Here is a 21,485-nt window from a genome sequence, read left to right on the forward strand (position 1 = left end):
GCCAGTCCCATGCCAGACTTGGTCGACCTAAATTATGATCGCTATTTTATTTTTATATGTGCAGTGCTATATACCTGCCTTTTTGATATTACATATCAGGTATTAATGTAAAACTATTTTTTTGATCGGTAACATCATTATCAGTGAATTGAGACCACTTCATTTCCTATTAATAATTGATTTTACTAAATATATCGCAAATTATTGTAATTCAAATTTACCAAACTGTAATTAAAAATCCATCAATTTGCAAGTTATTGGCAACATGGCAACACTGTTTCAAATTGTTTGTTTCTTTTCAGGTCAGTGTCAGTGACATGACAGTCACAGTGACAGTGTGGTGGATGACGTTTCAGGTTATGTCAAGTATTTTTAATTTATTAAGATAAGATTTATGTATAAATTAATTGACACCAGTAAAAATGACACACTAGCAGTTCTGGTTATTTCGATGTGTTGTCAACTATTTCAAAGTATTCCATTTTTAGCAGAAGTACTTACTAAAATCATAGCTTCTTTTTAACTAAAAATGGGTCCACCAAAATCAACCACAAAACTCTTACAACAGCTCAGGTCTCTTATGCAAAACAAAAAGTATGTCAAAGAACCCATAAGTGCTTACATTGTTCCTTCCAGTGATGCCCACAATAGCGAATACCTAGCCGAATGTGATGAATACAGAGCCTTCATATCCGGCTTTACTGGATCTGCCGGTACTGCTATTATCACAGATAAAGAAGCCCTTTTATGGACTGATGGAAGGTATTACTTACAGGCCAGTGAGCAGTTGGATTCAAATTGGGTGCTTATGAAAGAGGGATTACCAACTACTCTCACCCAAGGTAAGTTTAATTCATAATTTCAATTTTGGTTGATACAAAACTAATTGCTAGGAGTATCAAAATTGATCCCTATAAATTAACAGACGAAAAAGTAATTTTTATATGTGTGAATTTAAGAAATAAAGAATAGGATGTGGTGAATATAAATATAAATCTGAAAATAATATTGCAAAAACAAGATTTTTTATTGAAATCATAGAGAAGAGCAAAAGGAAAACAAGTATGCATACTAATCCTAAACTAATATATGCCAAGAAAATAAATATGACATCATTTTCAAACCTGTTCTTACACAAAGTTAAGATGGTACATAACAAAGCAGAATGTAGATTTCAATATCAATTGGAACTTTGTAGAAAGAAAAATGAATGAATTAAATTATTATCAAAGTTCCATATGTTTTTCCCTGAACGAATCAGTATTTCTTTTCACTAAATCAATCTTTCTTTTGTCGTAATTACTACATCAATAGTGGAAGATAAATGGATTTTCCAATAAGGCTTCTATTCTGCCTATCGGGAACACTCTAATAAATAATTCTTTCAGCTCGTTTAGATATCAATTATATCATGTATTTTTCTTCTTATTCCTCTTTATAAGCAAGTCTGCTAATTCATTGGCAGATGAATACCTCTATGGAAGGTTGTCACTCCATTGTTTGCGCTGTTATCTGATACTTCTGTCTATTGGTGACTTATCTTCTGCTATTTTGATGACACAGATCTCCCCCATTCTACTTATGTGGTTATTCCATTCTTTTTTTCTACTTTGTGTCCATTCATTTATACACTGTATGTTACATTTGTTTCTAATGTCTTCACTTCTCTTTTGATATCTCAGCATATTTCCTGTAATTCTTCTCAGTACTCTCATCTCTGCTGTTTCCAGTAGTCTTTATGTTGTGGCTGTATCAGGTCTTGTTTCTGAGGCATATGTCATGATTGGTCTTACACTGGCTTTATAAATTCATGACTTTATCTCACTGTTAATATGTCTGTTGCGTCATATAGTGTTATTACGCCATCCTGCCAGTCTATTTGCTTTTTGTACTTGATCTCTCACTTCTTTGTCCAGGTCTCCATAGCTAGACAGTGTAATTCCCAGGTATTTTATTTCCATTACTTGTTCAATACTGATGCAATCAATTTCTATTTTACATCTGGTTGGTTCTTTGCTTATTACTATTTTTTTAGTTTTCTGAGATCAAATTGTCATATTAAATAATATCATAAGTATTCTATATTATTATTTTATCAATTGAAAACAGGATGCATATTACAAAATAAAGCTGGTAAACAAAAACAATTGGTTTTTGTTTGTTAAAATTGTTTATCAATAAAATGTTTATCTGTTTTACTATATAGATATAATTGGAATTGGTATTAGTAACTTTAGATCAGTTTTGTATCACTGATGTGATAGTAGTAGGAATATTTCTGTATTTTAAAATTTAAGCCAAACTAATAAAGTTTGAACTTAGCTGTAATTGTTTTTAAAAAGATATTTAATTTATTTGAAGCTTACTGATCAAAATTTTTTTGAATTAATTTTTTTATCAAAATTTAAAACGCTTTTTCTTTTGAAGACTTCATTGATATTCTGAAGGCTTCTATAAAGATGTTTAAGTTTCGTTACTAAAAATATATTTAAATTAACTATTAACACCAGTCTGATTTTTACAAAATTAAATTAATTAAATTAAGTTAATTTCTGTAAAATAATTTTGTCTCAAAAAAATGCATTGTTTTGACTGAAAAACTTCAAGATCCTCTTAGATACTATTATAATTTATAATTATAATTTTCTGGTTGAAATAAAAATCAATAATGGGTAAAATACAAACTTTATTTACATTGAATAAAATAAGATAAAAACAAAATTAATTGATGAACATTATAAAGAAAATTTTTTATAAAAAAGTTGTATTTCCATGTTAAATCCAAAACATTTTCTTTTATAGGGCTGAAATAGCACACATTCTATAAATATAATATTATTGTCTTAACATTGTTCATACTAAGACAGAAATGAGAATGATAAATAAATCACAAATAAGTCACAAATTGATGTTAATTGAAAAATCATGCAATTTTACTCACTTAATCAATGAAGCTTTACAATTATTTCTAGTGCAAAAATAAGCAGTAATATTAATATACCTACCTACAAAAATTATTATGAAATTATAAATAAACATTTCTTTAAGATATTTTATCTTTTTAAACAGGCTCGTATTAACTTCATTACCTTCTCTTTTCAATTTTTTATCGTTATACATCCCGATACGAAGCAAGTTCTACTGGTGTAAGCTTTCTTGGCACTCGTATTTAAATAATATTAACTACCAAAAAAGTTATCTTATATTAACTATGAATAATTAATTATTTTTCGAAATTTTCACATTCACTACAATGTAATACTAGCACCGTTCTCCACACCAGCGCCGTCCTAGCGACAAACCAAGCAAACAGGTAAAATAGTGTACACAAACTTCAAGGTTGCCCAATCTCGATCCTTCTCCTGTTGTATAGGTCTTTATAGTTGAATTATTACTGTGAACAGTGAAAGTAAATAAAAATTCAGTAGTTTCAAAAGCTTGATTCGCCCTGATTTCGCGGAAAAGTGCACACTTCGCAAAATGAACGGTACCTGTAACTGCTGATTGTTTTTAATGTCTTATTTGTGCTTCAAATTTCTGTTCAAACGCGACGAACAAACGTTTATTATTGCGACCATTAGTGTTTATTAGTGCCATTTTTAGTGTTTATTATAGTTTATTTTTTGACAAAAAGCCTTTAACTGTTGTTGAAACGGCACGAATTGTTGCGCTTGTGGAAGACGGTAAGTCTTCCACAAGCGACGACGTGGATCTGGACGAAGAAGAACGACCACGGCACGAGAGAGACGCAATGTTAGCGTTAAAATAGTCAGAAGACTTCGTTCTTCTGGACTATCTTATCGAGTAATGGCTACAGGACCGACACTTCGCCGGGTGCATCGAGTTGCACGACTAGCTTTTGCTCGACAATACGCGCATTGGGAAATAAACGATTGGAGCAAAGTGTTATTCTCAGTTGAATCCCGTTTCTGCCTAACTGGATCCGATGGACGTGTAAGAGTTTGGAGGAGAACCCGTGAACGATTTTCACTAGCTTGCATTGCTCCAAGAATGCCATTTGGTGGACGCTCGGTCATGACTTGGGGAGGTGTATCTTCCGACTTCCACACAGAATTACCTTTAATCGAAAATGGGTCCTTAACTACACGAATGTACATTACGGAAATTCTGGAAGAACAAGTTATGCCCACCATGGCAGGGCTTGGAGGAAACGCCGTTTTTATGCAGGACAACGCGCGACCGCACGTTGCCAGGATCAGTGTGCAATACTTGGACGAGGTTGGAATTACAAGATTACCCTATCCAGCTAGGTCTCCGGACCTGAATCCTATCGAACATCTCTGGGACGATTTGAAAAAACGTATTCAAACCCATACACCTTAAGCACAGGAGCTTAAGGATCTGTTAGTGAGAGAGTGGAATAACATACCACAACATGTAATCCAGAGAAAAATTGAGAGTATGCCCCGTCGTCTGCAAGAGGTTAGTAGAGCAAGGGAAGGAAATACACGATATATGTCATTGAAATTTCACTGATGTTTTACCACGTTCTGTATTTTCCATAATTTTTTTGTTCCTATGTCTGTTTTATCAACAATTTGGTTCGTTTTCTGCTTTTTCAATAAAAACAATAAAAAACCGTTTTGTTTTTCTTTTAAAACAAACATTGATGACAAATAAAAAATACATTAGCCTTAAAAAACCATAGACATAAATTGTTCAAGAAACTTGAAATTTTCAAGGTGACCCGGATTTTATGATCGCGAGTGTATGTGAGCCTTCAATTAGTTGATACAGTCCAATATAAAAGTTATAAAATAGGCATATAAAAAAAGGTTGTTAATGAATACCTCTATTTTTACTTTTATAATCAATTTATTTATTGTTGGCATATGCTTCATATGTTCATTTTCCACTCCTCTTACATGACATTCCATTTTTCAGGTTTTTATTAAATTTTTGTTACTTCTTGTTGTCTTGACATTTTTGAATTTGTGGATAGTTCCAAATAATATTTGGACTCTTTCTGACCAAAAAACGTTTTTGACGATAAACGAAACGAAAAAATATTTGTAATCCATTTGGATAAATTTTTAAATTATATTTTAATAAAAAATATATCAGTATACACAAGAAGTTTTTACTTATATATATATATATATATATATATATATATATATATATATATATATATATATATATATATATATATATATATATATATATATGTTTGTTTTGAGGTTTCCGCGGGAGCTATATGTGCTGTCACTATTTTTCCGGGATTGACTCCGCGTTGTAAAATGCTGGTTTTCTTGAAAACCATTGTTTTGGCGACGTTTCGGCAAGGTCTCACTTGCCATTCTCAAGCCTGGTGGATCTACTTCTCGTCGTTACTCGATTAGTACTAATCGAGTAACGACGAGAAGTAGATCCACCAGGCTTGAGAATGGCAAGTGAGACCTTGCCGAAACGTCGCCAAAACAATGGTTTTCAAGAAAACCAGCATTTTACAACGCGGAGTCAATCCCGGAAAAATAGTGACAGCATATATATATATATATATATATATATATATATATATATATATATATATATATATATATATATATATATATAAGCGGGGATCCTACAGCTTCTGCCGCTTCCCGCATTTCGATCGCCATCTTTTTCTATCTCTCCAGGTGTCTTCATCAATGGCTCTGTCTTTCATGGTTTCCATAACACCTTGTATCCAAGACTTGGCTGATCTTCCTCGTTTCCTTCTATTACTTGGATTGTATTCCATAGCTCTTTTTGGCCATCTGTTGTCGCCCATCCACTGTACGTGTCCATACCATATTAACTGTCTAGTTTCTATTCTTTCAGAAGTTGTATGTACTCTAAATGATTTTCTTCTAATTTCAGAATTAGGTATACGTTCTACTCTTGATATACGGCAAACTCTTCTCAGGTAGTCCATTTCAACCGTGTCAACTTTTTTCTTTCCTTTTACTGTCATTTGCCAACATTCTGCTCCATATGTAAGAATGGGCTCTACAATTACTTTGTAGATAGTCATTTTAGTTCTCATAGTAGCTTTGTTGGACCAAAGTATCGAATTCAGAATTTGAACACTCTTCCTGCCTTGTTGCACTCTATAGTCTATATCTCGTTCCGTTGTTCCTTTACTGCAGATAATACTTCCCAAATATTTGAATTCGTAGCACCTTTTCATTTGTCCAATTTCCAAATCCGGGTCTTCGTCTTCACTGCCTATTCGCATATATTCTGTTTTAGACATATTCATACTCATCCCCCATTTTTCGTATTCATCTTTGAGCTTTCTAAGCATATAATCTGCATCTTCTTCACAGCTTGCAATTAGTACTTGATCATCTGCAAAGAACAGCGTTGTCAGATAATGGATGTTAAGCTTCAACCCCATTCCCGCACATTGTTGTCTCGCACTGGTGCAGTGCTTCTTGGATATATATTTTGAATAGGGTGGGGGAAAGACAACATCCTTGTCTCAAGCCTTTCGTTACTGTAAATACCCTTGAGAAAGTATTTCCTGTTTTTACAGTGCTTTGAGGACATTTATAGATGTTCAGTATTGCATTTAGATATGTTTTACTAAGGTCCGTTTTCGTCAAGACACTAAATAAGAGTTTTAAAGGAACTGTATCATAAGCCTTCTCCAGATCTATAAATACCAGATGCGTAGGGAGGTTTCGAGCTGTCCGTTTTTCAATTACTTGTTGAAGGGTAAATGTGTTGTCCACGCACGATCTTCCTGCTCTGAAGCCGCTTTGTTCTTCAATTTCTTTATACTCCTCTTCTATTCTTCTTGTCAATATATGACCATATAACCATCCCAGCGAGCTAGTTACGCTAATGCCTCTATAATTTCCGCATTCTTTTCTGTCTCCCTTTTTATAAATGGGGCTAATGTGGGTCAAATTCCAATCGTCTGGAATCGTTTGGCCTTCAATTAAGCATTTATTAAAAATATTCACTAAGCTTTCCAAAAGAGCATCCGGTCCATGTTTCACCAACTCGATGGGAATGTCTCCAGGCCCGGGTGTTTTTCCATTTTTCATTTGTTTCAATTTTTTTTTCAGTTCTTCTTTGTTTATCTTATGCACCTCTAAGTTTTCTGTCATTGAGATATGGTCAGGTCTTTCCATAAATTCGTGCCTACTTTCTGTTAATAGCGTTTCGTAATATTTTTCCCACTTTTTTACTTATATGTAAGTTTTTTTTTATTTAATAAAGTATTCTATATATTCTAGGCAGTATAATTAAAAAATAGAAACTGTAATGAAGCTAGTAATAAAATTTACGTAATACATCTAATAAAGAAAATAAAAAGTCAAATTACCGAATTTAGTTTATGTAAAATAAAGTTTTCAAGAAGGAAAGAAATCTGCTAAAATCTGATAGCTTTAAATAGAAAAATATGAGGGTAAACCACCCTGATAATTGCCTAAATGGTTAGTATGTGGATATTTCCATAATACTAATATGTTGGTAGAAATAATTTAGACAAATACTATATTTCGCTTATTTTTAAATCTGGCATGTTTTATTTAGAAAATAATATCGTTTGAAACACGACTGCAGATGATGAACAGATTAGATAATTATGTTTTTCAATGTTATCAAGGTAAATAGTATATGCTCAACTATATGGACATTGGTTTGATAGATATTTTAAAGAACAATGAACATAAATATTTATTATGTGGTACATAACTGTATGCGGTATATAAATTCATTTTTTAAAACGATTTTCATCTCTTTCTGATAATATTCTTGCGTCATAACTTGTTCTTTTTAAGAACATATATTCCATTGTTCTTAAATAGAATATATACCGGAGAAATATTCCCTATTAACGATGCTTTAACTGTTTGAGAGACTAAGAATTGAGCTGTCTGGTGTGCAATTTAGGGTATCTTTTATTTAGGTTAAGATTTCTTTGTTGTCAGATACACATATATTTTACCAACTTCTTGGGAGTCTTCTGCGTTTACTTCTTCCTTCTGGTTTCGGAGGTAATAAACACCGTTTAAATTTTTTATTACAGTATTTTACTTTTTTTTATTTTTGAAGCGAAACTTCTATACTGGCGTGTTATTTTTAAAACTCTATGGTAAAATGCTGATGCGAGCGTCACGGAACTAGCGCCACGAGATAGCGTCGTCACGGAACTAGCGCCACAAGATGGCGTCGTTACGGATAGCGCCATAAAATATTAAGCCTACTTACCCTAATTTATTACATGCCATGAAATTTAAAACTAAAATAGACAAAAAAGAAACAAAACAAAAACCAGGTCACAATTTAAGTCGCCTAAACTAAATTACACAGCTAGTAGCATCAAAGAAAGACTTAATGAAAAGTAAGTTACTGAATCTTGAGTCTAAGCTGAGAATCTACAAAACAGTAACTAGACCAGTGGTCACATATGGATGTGAAACGTGGACCCTCTCAACCACTGATGAAAATCAACTGAGAATATTTGAGCGCAAAATACTAAGGAAGATATTTGGACCAACCCAATGCAACGATGGTTCGTGGAGAATTAAAATGAATCACGAGCTGGATGAACTAATGCAGAGCGCAGATATTGTCAGATTTGTAAAGTCACAAAGACTAAACTGACTTGGTCACCTAGAAAGAATGCCAGATAATCGAGCTGTAAAAGTAGTCCAGAGATGGAAGCCCCAAGGAAACAGAACAAGAGGAAGGCCCCGTAAAAGATGGATAGACGACGTAGAGAGGGATCTTAAAACCATGAACATCAGGCAGTGGCGAAGGAAAGTATCCGACAGGGCAGAATGGAAGAACATTGTTAAGCAGGCCAAGACTCACAAAGGGTTGTAGCGCCATTAGAAGAAGAAGAAGTAGCATCAAAGAATCACGTGCAAGATATTAATTGTACTTTAAACATACTTTGTTTTACAAAGCAATCCAACCTTTTTGTATACTTATTTGCAAACCTAGCAGACATTTTTTTTCTTTAAAGGGGGGGTGTACATCCCAGTCCAGGACATCGCCTGACTGACCTTAGTGCAGGATTCGTTCTTCGTACTCCCGAGGTATTTTAAAATTCATCATCACTTACAAAGCACTACCTTCATTCATCCACAGACTGTCAGCAAGGAGGCTCCCTGTCTCGTTCCAGGTAGCGTGTGGTAGACACTCACCGCTCCTAGTACGGCATCACTCCCAGACGGGCATTTCTTCCTTCCCCACAGTCTAACTCATACAGTCTGACCCACTTTTCTACCTTCAACTTCCAGCATGTTTCCCTCTTACCTTTGCCGTTGGTCCAGCTGTCTTTCTTCCTCTTATTTTCTCTTGATTACTGCACGGATATAGTTGTGTACACTAGTCTAACCTGCTTTATTTTCAATCATTTCTCTCACTGTAACAAAATTCACACTTGTCTCTCTTTCCATTCTGTTCTTTTCTACTATACATCCGTTGAACTCTGACATCGTATGAGTCACAGTTTCCGAATGTCCACAGTATAGGCATTCATCTGTGTCAGCCTTTCCGAACGTAGAGAGTTAGTCCCTAAAACACCCGCGTCCTGTGAGCACCTGCGTCAGGAAATAATCCAGTCGCCTGTTCCCACAGTCCACCCTATTTCTTATGTTCGGGATCAGCATCTTAGTTCACTGTGCCATATCCTCCGTGTTGTTCCATTCTTCTTGCCATCTTTCAGTTGACCTTTCCCTTTCCTGTCTTCTCTCGTCCATAGTAAGGTTTGGGTCTCTTCTCTCATAGAGCTCTTTTCTTTCCACCGCCAAAACATGCAACGGACATATCCACTGATAGTTCACAAGGCTGCCGCAGACACAGTCCTGTAAGCATGCCACTCGCAACAGACTTGTTCTGTCCACTCGTGTGATGAGCCTTCTATAGGCCGTTATCTCTACCGCCCCGCTCCAGACTGGTGCCGCGTAGAGGACGATCGACTGCATAACACCGTGTAAGACCCACCCTCCCCGATGCAGCCATACTATTCGCAGCCTTCCGGGCCACCTTCCGCACGTGCTCCCCCCATTTTCCATTCTGGTGCAACGTCACTACTAGGTACTTAACGTGTTTCTTGGGTGTTAGACATGCCCCCGCACATTGTAATTCCACACTTTGCCTGTTCCTTTTCCTCTTCAAAATGATGGCTTGGGTTTTCTCTGCCGCAAGTTTCGGTCAGTGCTGCGTCATCCATTTCTTTACGATGCCGCCTGCGTTCCAAATCCGGTATTTGAGGTCTGGCTTATTCCAGGCCACTACTAGTATAGCGAGGTCATCCGCGAATGCGAAGGGGGTTGTACCCTTTCAATATTAACAGTTCATAACCTCGTCATATGCCAGGTTCCTTGCGTCCGTCCCAAGATAGATCCCTGAGGGATCCCGGCCGTCACGTCCACGATCGTGCTCTTTTCCACCATAATCCTTCTCTCCAACCAGGTAACCAGGAGATTCTCTCTCCTCCTATGCCTTCATTACCTCGTTGCACTGCAGCGTATTGAATGCATTCCTAATATCGAACAACAGCAGGGCCGCCCAGCGATGTTCATCCTCTCTGTTGCGCAATGCTTCGAGTACACTAACGATTGCATCAATCGTGCTTTTTCCTTTACAAAAATCAAATTGCCTCCGAGATAAACCACCTGACCTCTCAATCATGTCTATGCGTACTCGCAGCATCCTTTCAAACAGCTTACAGATGCATGGAAGGAGACACATCGGGCGATACTTTTCGTCAGCATTGGGGAGCAGTACTAACCTGGCTGTTCTCCAAGGCTCAGGAAAGGTCTGTGCTTCCAGCAGTGCATTCATGTGGTCCAGAAGCCACGTAGGCTCCGCCCGCCCTAGACCGGTCATCGCCTCAGGTAGTATCTGATCCAGTCCGGGGGACCTGCGCGTCTTGAGTGAACCTAATTCCTCGACAAATTCATCCATGGTAAAGGGTATGGCCCGCTCAGCTCCTTCGTCCCTCTATACTCCATGCCATCTGCCGTCCGGAAAGAGCTCTCGTGTTACCTCTAGCTTCTTGTCCATAGGCATTCATATGGAGGATACCCATGGAACTTCTTCATGACGATCCTGTATCCCTGACCCCATATGTCCTCATCCAGCTTTTCACACAGCTCTTTCCAGTGCCTTCTTTTTTTTTGTACGGATTTTCCTGTAAAGTTCCTTCTTCCTTGCGCGGTACTCTTCCTCAATCTCTTTAACTTGAGAGATATCTTCAGTCAAGTATGAGTGTTATAAAGCTTTTTTTCCAACAGGCTGGAAATATCCTACTTTTTAATGAAAGATTGAAAATCTGAAAAAGGCTCTTAAAAATAAAAAGCTGCAGTATTTAATAAGGAATGGTGGAAACTATTTAGGACCTGGTCCCTTGTGAATATCTGAGGTAGACTGTTTTTCATAAATCTGTGAAATATATATATATATATATATATATATATATATATATATATATATATATATATATATATATATATATATATATATATATATATATATATACTAAATTGCGATAAATTGATGCCACCAGAAACTAAAATTACCATCATTATCTAGCAAAAGACAGTCTCTATCACTGTAAGTTTTTGAAAAGTACTCAGCAAACAAATTATAATGAGAAGGGGAGAATTGGCGGTAAAATAATATCAAATATATTTTCATGTTTTCTTAATAATTGAACATAATAATGAGGGATTGTTGGGAATATGTTAAAACTTTAACAACAACCGTTTATTGTTTGATAGTGTCTGGATTTTTGTATGCGAAATCATGGTTAACTATACGGGAGAATCAAAACTAGCAAAAACTCTGTTAATATTTCCACCATATTTATATAAAGTTGCGAAACTACAATATATCTCATATTCCTCTTTTTTATTTTACGTTTCGTTTCTGATCTTTTTCTCTGTATTCTCGGTAGTATTATTTACTTTTGTTTTTAATCATTATTTTGAATATTTTCCTCATTATTTACTATTTTTATTGTGAGTTAACCACAATTTCAGTTTAATATGGTTTTATTTGATTAATTCTCAATAAAAATACTAAATAATATTAAAAATGTCACAATAAAATGTACTAGCTTTTCCATTTCGCAATGTCAGCAACATTTATTTTTTTTTGCTATGTCAGCTTCCAAACCGTTAGTAAATAGTTAATTTTTTCATTTAAACAAACTATCAGTAAACTGATTCCTTATTCTCACTGTCACTCATTCTTTTTTTTTAGGTGATTGGCTTTCTAAGAACCTAATACAAGGATCCAGAGTAGGTGTTGATCCCCAAGTATATTCGTACAGCAAATTTAACCCTCTGCAATCCAAACTAGAGTCCTCTGGCCACCAACTGGTCCCCATTACTACGAATCTTATAGAACTGATATGGAGCGATAGACCAGCAAGACCTACAAATCCTATAAAGCCCCTTGCGAGAAATTATACCGGAAAATCTGTAGCACAAAAACTGAAAGAAGTCAATACGGCCATGAAAGAAAAGCACGCTGAGTATTTAGTGCTATCGGCCTTGGACGAAATAGCCTATTTTCTGAACCTTAGAGGCTCTGATATCGAATTCAACCCAGTATTTTTTTCCTATGTTATCATCGGTAACAATAATTTTACAGTATTTTTGAACGACAAACAAAACAGTAGTGCTGTTAAGGAACATTTGGATTCCGAAGTTGAAAACAGTAACTACAAGATTGAAAACTACGATAATATTGAGAAGAAAATAGAAGAATTGGCCAATAAAGTTGAAGGGTATGTATAGATAATTAACAATTTCTTTTTCTATCTCACTCGGATTTTCAAATTTATGCTGTTAAGATTGTAAAGGTAGTTTAGTTATACGTAGGCCATATTTTGTCATTGACCGCGTGCAACTGTAATTAGTAGCTAAAAATAAACATTTATTTTCAAATTCAATCGTAAATGTTATACTTACTGTACATGTTTTAGATATATATGGTTTTCGGAGCACTCCAGCTTTGCCCTGACAGATCTTGTCCCCAAGAAACACAAATTGATGACCGATATAACACCCATTTGCTTGATGAAAGGCGTCAAGAACGAAACTGAGATCCAAGGCATGCGCAAATGCCACATAAGAGATGCTGCTGCTCTGTGCTGCTACTTTGCCTGGTTAGAGGCCAATGTAAAATCGGAAAAGATCACCGAAATTTCTGGCGCAGACAAACTTTTAGAGTTCAGAAAGATGCAGAAGGACTTCGTCGGACCCAGTTTTGCGACCATAAGTTCTGTAGGTCCACATGGAGCTATTATCCATTATAAGCCCAGTCATGACACAGACGCACAAATTACTGCAGATCAGGTATATCTCTGCGACTCCGGCGGCCAGTATCTCGATGGTACCACCGATGTAACGAGAACGCTGCATTTTGGAACACCAACTCCTTTCGAAAAAGAGTGCTATACGAGAGTTCTTAAAGGGCAACTTAAGTTGGGTTCCCGCATATATCCTTCCAAAATTAAAGGTAATTGATTATGTATTTATCTATTTCAATATGCAAATGTACAATGGTGCATTTACGAAACAAACTCAATTTATTAAAGTATGATATTAGAGAGATCTTTTATGTCGGTCTTATTAATGATAGATTTTGATCTTTTTTGTGTGAATCATCTCCAGTATAGGATTAGAACGTGTACCTCTGGACATTTCACAAAATGTTACTTTTGGATTTTTTTATTAGCCAAATTATAATGGTAAGAAAAAAATCTTTTTGTGCAACGTGTTTATCAAACTGTTTTGAATGAACGTAAATTTTGTATATTCTATAAGTTGCACCATTTTAAAATCAACATGCATTTGTTAAAATACTGTCATATTGTCCAAAGTCACAGCACCTACGTCTACCTTTGGACTGGTAGACAAGTTGATAAAGTCAACTAAAATAATAATAAAATACTGTTTAATGGATACTTATATTAAAACATACTAGCGGACCAACTCGACATCGAGTTTTTTAAATGAAATTTTTATTTTGCGAGAAAAATATACAATATATACAATGACCGGAAGTAAAAATATTTTTATCAATAACTCAAAAACTATAAATGATAATTTCGTGAACTTACATTTTTGAACTCTACGTTGAATTATCTATTAATTTGACTAATAAAAACGAAACCGGAAGTCGACCTCAAAACCGGAATGCAATTTTTAGTTCATCAAATGTCGACATGGATATCATTTAGCAGTTAATTTTGCATGCTGATCACGAATCCGGTGTCAGATTTGCTCTATCTTGACGTTTTATGCGCGTTTCGGGTCACTTCCGGTGTCGGATCGCAACCGGGAGTAGATATTTAGATTCGTCTTGACGAGACCTATCGATCCATATATACATTGTGGGGTCTAAAACTTAAAGTAAATTTTAACTTCCGGTCATCTCAAAACCGGAAGTGAATTTTTGTACCAAAAGTATATCTTGACAATCTCATACGTAATACTAATAATATTCCGAAAAAATATTTTAATTATCTAATATGGTTTTTGAGTAAAGTGTTGGACAAGAAAAGGGCTTAGCGTTTTAGTATATAAGATTGTCAAAACAAATGTTGAATTTAATATGAGAGATAAACCTTTTTGATGCTCCCACGCTTTGAAGCAGTGGTAATTTAAGCACTATATCTTGACAATCGCCTGCATATGGTTCTTCTTTTCCTTCTATAAAATGAAAGTTTTGTTGCGTTTTCTCATAAAATTTTACAATACAACTAGTATCATTATCAATCGTTTCCAATGCTTTAGCTAAGTAATGTTTAACTAACTTTTTAGAGCAGAGTTTAACCAAAATAAAGTCATCATCATCATCCAGCCTTCATTTATCACGTCCACTGCTGGACATAGGTCTCCCTTAAACTCCTCCATTCTTTGCGATTTTGTGCTCTTTGTTGTCGTCAGCCCAACGTGTAGGTGGTCTTCCTCTACTACGCTCGTATACTCTTTGCCTCCAATATGTAATTTTACTCGTCCATCGTGAGTCATGCATTCTCGCTACATGGCCTGCCCAATTCCATTTAAGTTTCGCTATGGGTTCCACAACATCAGCAATACTCGTCCTTCTCCGAATAAGAAACGAAGATCTGCGAAGAAGGACGAGTAAAATAAAGTATTCTATTACTATATGAAGATCCATTTCTGATAGAAACTCAGGAAAATCATGCTCTTCAACCATATTATCATAATCCATTTCATCAGACGGGTCCATATCACAGAAGGATATTTGATCGTCATCTTCACTATCACATGAAGAACTAGAAGGAAGTTTGATCAGCTTCTTTTTTACCTTTTACTTAGGTTCTTTTTCTCTTGGCGTTGACTTTTTCTTTCTGTTTAGCAGCTCGGACATAATAGCAAGTTTCTCTGGTGTACTTATTAAAATTCTAGTTTTTCTTTTCTTACGCATTCCTCTGCCTTGTAAATCTTTTCTCACTGGCACTCTTGGAAACGGAGCTATAGACTCTATAGATATATTGAACGGTAGATCGGTTACAAGTGACGTATATTCACGCTGTAGTGCAGCTAAAGGCTCTGAAGTCGGATCATCAGCTTGAAAAGAAGTAGACGGAACAAGAATAGAAACGGAAGTAGACGGGGTAGATAAATTTTCAGCTGGGATTAAAGTCAAACAATTGGAAGTTGGGTCACTAGGAGCGCTAAATGAGGTAGATTTACCAGCCAGTGTTGTCTCCGGTCGATCTGTGACATATGATTGCAGATATTCTTCTTCTCTAAAAATATTGGTGTTAACTGGCCACAAACCTGTAACCTCAAAACTTTTAACAATATTTTTTGGTGTGAAGGTTTGTAGATAAGCTTTTCCTGCAATTCCTGAAACGTCATAAATACTTATTAGTTTACCAGGATTACTTAACATCCAATCCTCTGCAGTTTTGTGGTAAGTTTTATATGGACCAAAAACCTCTCGGTCCAAGGGCTGCATTTTATACGATGTATGCGGATGAGTTGTTAGTAAAACTAAATAGTAACTATTAAAGAATTGCTCAACTATATATAACATTAAAACTAGTGGCTCTAGCTAAACTTGTCGCCTCCGGTTACCTTAGAAGTAACGCCGGCCATCTCCTTCTATATTGAACTAGCTATTCTCGGCCTGCAATTTGCTTATCTTGTCACGAATCTGGTATTTTTTACCCAAAACTGTGTCATAATTAAATGCCAATTTTCTAGTTCGGATTTTAGTCCCAAATGAAGATAGGCAGCTTTTTCTAGATAATCAAACAGTTGCTTCTCTTTTACAACACTAAATACTTTATAAAAGCAGTAGTTTGTTGGCGAAACTATGACATCATTTATACTAGTAACTAAATTATGTTGCTTTTCCATATAATTGTGTAAAGTGGATTTACTTATATTCCATTTGTTCGCCACACTACGTATATATGAATTATTCGTTAAAACTTTATGTAATACCTCCTTTAATGACTCTTGGGGTACATATTTCCGTTTTCTACCAAGTTTACTGCGAGGCACTATAAAAAATAATTCTCGTTACACAAATTTCTCACGCCGAAAACGCTCGTGTACCTTTGGACACTTCCAGAGGTACAAGCAACGGTGTGTTCACAGGTACAAGCAACGCAGATTTAAAGTTTTAAATACGCTAATCTATTTTGATGCAACTAAAAATATTATGCATAAGTATTATCTAGTTTATTACTCTTTATTGTGATATCAAACGTTTTGCAATAACTACAGCGATTGTCAAAATAAATGTTGGTGAATATTGCTAATAAACTTACATTTATCAATAAAAATCTTCAAAACAAACTCGGAGCTGTAAACACACAGTAACAAACACGTTGTTCTCACACTGTTGCCAACTCTACATAAAATATTATAGTTGACGCTTTTTAGCTTCATACTGTTTGTGGTTTTCAAAATACTTAAGTTGTCCAAAGGTACAAACGTCCAGAGGTACACGTCCTTCCCCTATATCTTTTGTTGTAGTTCATTTTCCAAAATCTGTACATTTTAAAAATCAAAAGATTGCCTATTTTCTAGAGAATGGTTAGCTAAGTGAAGTGGTTTGCACAATGTCTTTGTGTGCAACAACTATTCTATGTAGATATTGGTGTGTTTGCCCAATATATGTGAAGTTGCAGTCTTTAAAATTTATTTTACAAACAACATCCGACTGATGAGCTTTAATAACATTGGGTTTAAATTTTGAAAAATATTTTGTGGATGTTTTGACGATTTATGTCCAACATTGATGTCATATTTACCAACATTGTCGACATTTGTTCAGAAAATCCAATAATGTTCTCTAAAAATGCTCCACAGATAAGTGGTATATCAAAGTTGCATTTTTTCTTATAGAACACCCTGTATTTGATGACATTTTTGAATTGTCCGTAAAAAATAAGCTATACGCTAAATAATAATAATAAGCGTTGCCTATACCTAAATCAGGGTGTTTTGATTTTTTTCGATATTTCTAAAAATGTAAGGTTTTAGAAAAAATTAAATGGCTATGAATCTAACAATTGGAGACAAATTTTCTCTTGGGCCTTAAAATTCAAGATGTAATAACGTACGTATTTTAATTGAAACAAAACGAAGCTGTTTAGAACTTATGTACCAGTCGCTCTGATGATTCCTGCTAGGATGAAATACGTATAAACGGATATACAGACCCACTATACGAGAGATCAAATCTTAACTATCCTTTCTTTTATTTCGGTATACTCGTTATGAGTACAAGAAACCAATTCGTCAAATATTTTTGATTAGATGAGGAGATATGTTGTGGGATGCAACTTTTAGATCCTCCATATCTCTCTCACATCTTTAGCATGGTCTGTTTTGCCTTGCAAATTTATAGAAGGCACAGATTAAAGCAAAAATCTGAATTTTGGTTCCGTCAATAGAAATCGTCGGGTTTCTACTTTCGAGATTGAATATTATATAATTTAATTAGATATCTAACGTTTTATGGAGAGTATCCATAACTATATTTTTTGATTAGAAATATTTAAGATTTTTAGGTCTTAAATACCTTCTCCATATTACATCCAGAGGACATTTCGAATTTGTAAATTATTATATCATCTAGGTATATTCTAATATTTTGACAGAATTTTCAGTTCGGCTGTGCATATCAGAGTGAGAGGGACTAAAAATACTGCCTTGTGGAATTCCTATACTAACATTTCTTTCACCTATTATTTTATTTCCCATTCTTAACGAGATTGTTCTGTATTGTGTAACTTTATAATTCGTTTAGCAAAGTCTCTCAGGCATTGTTTTTCATCTGATTATATAAAATTTTTAGGTTTACATTTTCACAAGCGCTTTCTATATCTATAGAAAGAACAAGAACTGATTTAGAACTTGAAGAAGTGTTCATATCTGTTATTCTTCTTCTTCAACTGCCATCTCGACTTTTGGGACGGCTGCTCTGAAAAGTTAATTTGATGTACATCAGTACCACTCTCTCAGGTTGCACAGCCATGACATTCTACGCCTCCCTATGCTTCTCCTTCCTTGGATCTTTCCCTGCATAATCAGTTGGAGCAACGTGTATTTCTCTCCACGTGTAATATGTCCGAGATATTCCAATTTTCTTGTTTTTGTCCAATATCTGTTATTAAATGTCCCTAATTTTTCATTGTGTAGTATTCCATGCGAAAGCCAAATTGATGTGGGAGTTTCTATTAATTTCTAGCTAGGATTCTTTTCTTCTTTTTATCGTGTGCTCCAAAGTTTTTAAAACACATGATGCTAGAGAGATTCTGTATGAATCTGGTAAATGGAGTTCTATATTTGGTTTCTGGATTGGAACAACTAAGTAACATTCATTTTACCCTTCCAAATTCTACAGATTGACAGATTTGAAGAGTATCACAAATCACCGGAAGAACCATGAGAATCATTATTCACCACTACAATTCAACATTTTACATATTCACTTCTTCTTCTTAACATGCCATACACCAAAGTGCGTAGGCGACTATCTCATTACTAGAATTCTGTTCTTGGCGGCGTGACACAGCTCGCCTGTATTGTGTATTCCTGTCCATTCTTTAATATTCCTTAACCAGGATAATTGTTTGCGGCCGGCTCCTCTCCTTCCTTCGATCTTCCCTTGTAGGATTAACTGTGGTATTTCATATTTTGCTCCTCTCAATATGTGCCCAAGGTAACCAATCTTGCGTTTTTTAATTAATTCAAAGAGTTCTCTTTCCACGCCGGCTCTCTTAAGGACGTCATCGTTTCGAACTCTATCCACCCAAGGTATGCGCATCATTCTTCTCAATGACCACATTTCAAATGCTTCAAGTTTGTTGATAGATGTTTTTTTCAAAGTCCACGTTTCCATGCCATAAAGCAAGATGGACTATATGTAGCACTTGACCATTCTGTAGCGTATTTCGAAATTTAGGTTTTGATTACATAGGAGCGGTCTGAATTTCACAAAAGCTTGTCTTGCCATTTGTATTCGGGTTTTTATTTCTTGTTGTGGATCCGATTGGTCATTGATTGTGGTGCCAAGGTATTTAAAAGTTTTCACGCGTTTTATGCGATCGTCACCTAAGCATATTATCGGGTTTTCTGGAGGGTTTCTGCTAATGACCATATATTTCGTTTTCAAAATGTTGATTTTGAGGCCATATTTTTTACCTATGCTATTCACCCTATCAAGTAATAACTGCTGATTTTCCAAATTATCAGTTATAATCACTGTGTCGTCCGCATAGCGTAGGTTGCTAATTGGTATGCCGTTCACCTTAATGCCTAATTCCGTGTCTTCTAATGCTTCCGCAAATATATTTTCAACATATAAATTAAAAAGCATCGGAGAGAGTATGCAGCCTTGGCGGACACCTTTCCGGATTTCAAATTCATCCGTATATTGGTCTTGATCAATCTTCACCTTTGCCATTTGGTTCCAGTATAGATTCTGAATAATTCTGATCTCCTTCTGGTCAATGTTGGCCCTATGTAGTAGTTCCATCATGATATCATGTTTAACATTGTCGAATGCCTTCTCGTAGTCGATGAAGGTGAGGTAGACATCTTTTCGTTGATCTAAACAGTTTTGTATTAAGGTGTTCAAACATAAAATTACCTCTCTTGTTCCTAGTCCTCCCTTAAAACCGAATGTGTTGACCCGACATATTCACTAATAAATCCTAATTTAAACAGAGTTGTGTTTATTATTGTACTTTTCTTTTAAAGGTAACTGCTTGGATTCGTTCGCACGTGAATTCCTTTGGCAAGTAGGTCTGGACTACGGTCACGGAACTGGCCACGGGATCGGTTCCTATTTGAATGTGCACGAAGGACCAATGGGTATCTCATGGCGACCCATTCCTGAAGACCCCGGTTTAGAACCAGGCATGTTCATATCCAACGAACCAGGATTCTATCAAGATGGTGAATTTGGCCTTAGAATTGAAGATATAGTGCAGGTAGTTGAAGCGAAGCCACCCCATAATTTTAATAATAGGGGATATTTGACTTTTGAAACAATAACTTTAATGCCGAAGACCAACAACCTTATTTTAGTGGAAATGTTAACTGATGAGGAAATTAAACAACTTAACGATTATCACAAGCATTGTTTAGAAGTTGTTGGAGCTGTTTTGGACAAACAAGGCCAGATTCAAGCTAAAGAATGGTTGGTTAGAGAAACAAAACCTTTAAGTAGATAGAATATGTATATTTTTGTTAAAACTAAATTTTGTTGTAAGAATTTAATAAATGCATTTAACTTTTGGAGTTCTTTTACTTTCTGGTTCCTTTCCTTTCACTTGGTTTTTCCCTATAGATCCAAATAGAAAAATTAAACCTGAAAGTGATACCTTTGTTTTTAGTCTTTTATAGTATGTAACAGAGTAAGAATCAAAGATGTAATACATCTTCTGTATAATAGAGACGTGTCCTTAAATATTTTAAAACTATCGAAAACATCTACCAAAACAACAAAATGGATGTCAGAATAGATGGACAACTTACAGAACCTATAGAAATAGGCAGCGGAATAAGACAAGGAAACTCATTGAGTCCCATACTCTTCAATTTAATCATAGACGAAATCGTCAAAAACGTTAACAAAGGAACAGGATACTGAATGGTAAACAAAGAAATAAAAATACTCTGTTACGCAGACGGTGCAATATTGATAGCTCAAGATGAAGATAGTCTGCAAAGACTGGTCCACAGATTTAACATAAGAGCAAAAGAATGTAATGACAATCTCATCTCAGAAAACTAAAACAATAGTAATCAGAAAGAAACCAACCAGATGTAAAATAGAAATTGATGGCATCAGTATTGAACAATGGAAATAAAATACCGTGGACTTACACTGTCCAGCTATAGAGACCTTAACAAAGAAGTGAGAGCTCAAGAACAAAAAGGAAATAGACTGTCAGGATGCCTTAATAACACTATATGGCGAAACAGACACATTAACACTGAGATGAAGTCAAGAATTTATAA

At 35.3% G+C, this 21,485-nt stretch overlaps 1 protein-coding gene across 1 annotated transcript; it reads left to right on the forward strand.

The window, feature by feature from the left end:
- The first annotated feature begins 322 nt into the window (after positions 1-322).
- On the forward strand, positions 323-20,758 carry ApepP (Aminopeptidase P). Its single transcript, XM_072520746.1, has 4 exons — positions 323-842; positions 12,220-12,748; positions 12,947-13,482; positions 20,220-20,758. The coding sequence occupies exons 1-4, from the start codon at positions 530-532 to the stop codon at positions 20,693-20,695; spliced, it is 1,854 nt and encodes a 617-aa protein (XP_072376847.1). The 5' UTR covers positions 323-529; the 3' UTR covers positions 20,696-20,758.
- Positions 20,759-21,485: the final 727 nt, after the last annotated feature.

Source organism: Diabrotica undecimpunctata, chromosome 1 (assembly GCF_040954645.1).
Source record: "Diabrotica undecimpunctata isolate CICGRU chromosome 1, icDiaUnde3, whole genome shotgun sequence".
In the NCBI taxonomy this organism is placed as follows: domain Eukaryota; kingdom Metazoa; phylum Arthropoda; class Insecta; order Coleoptera; family Chrysomelidae; genus Diabrotica; species Diabrotica undecimpunctata.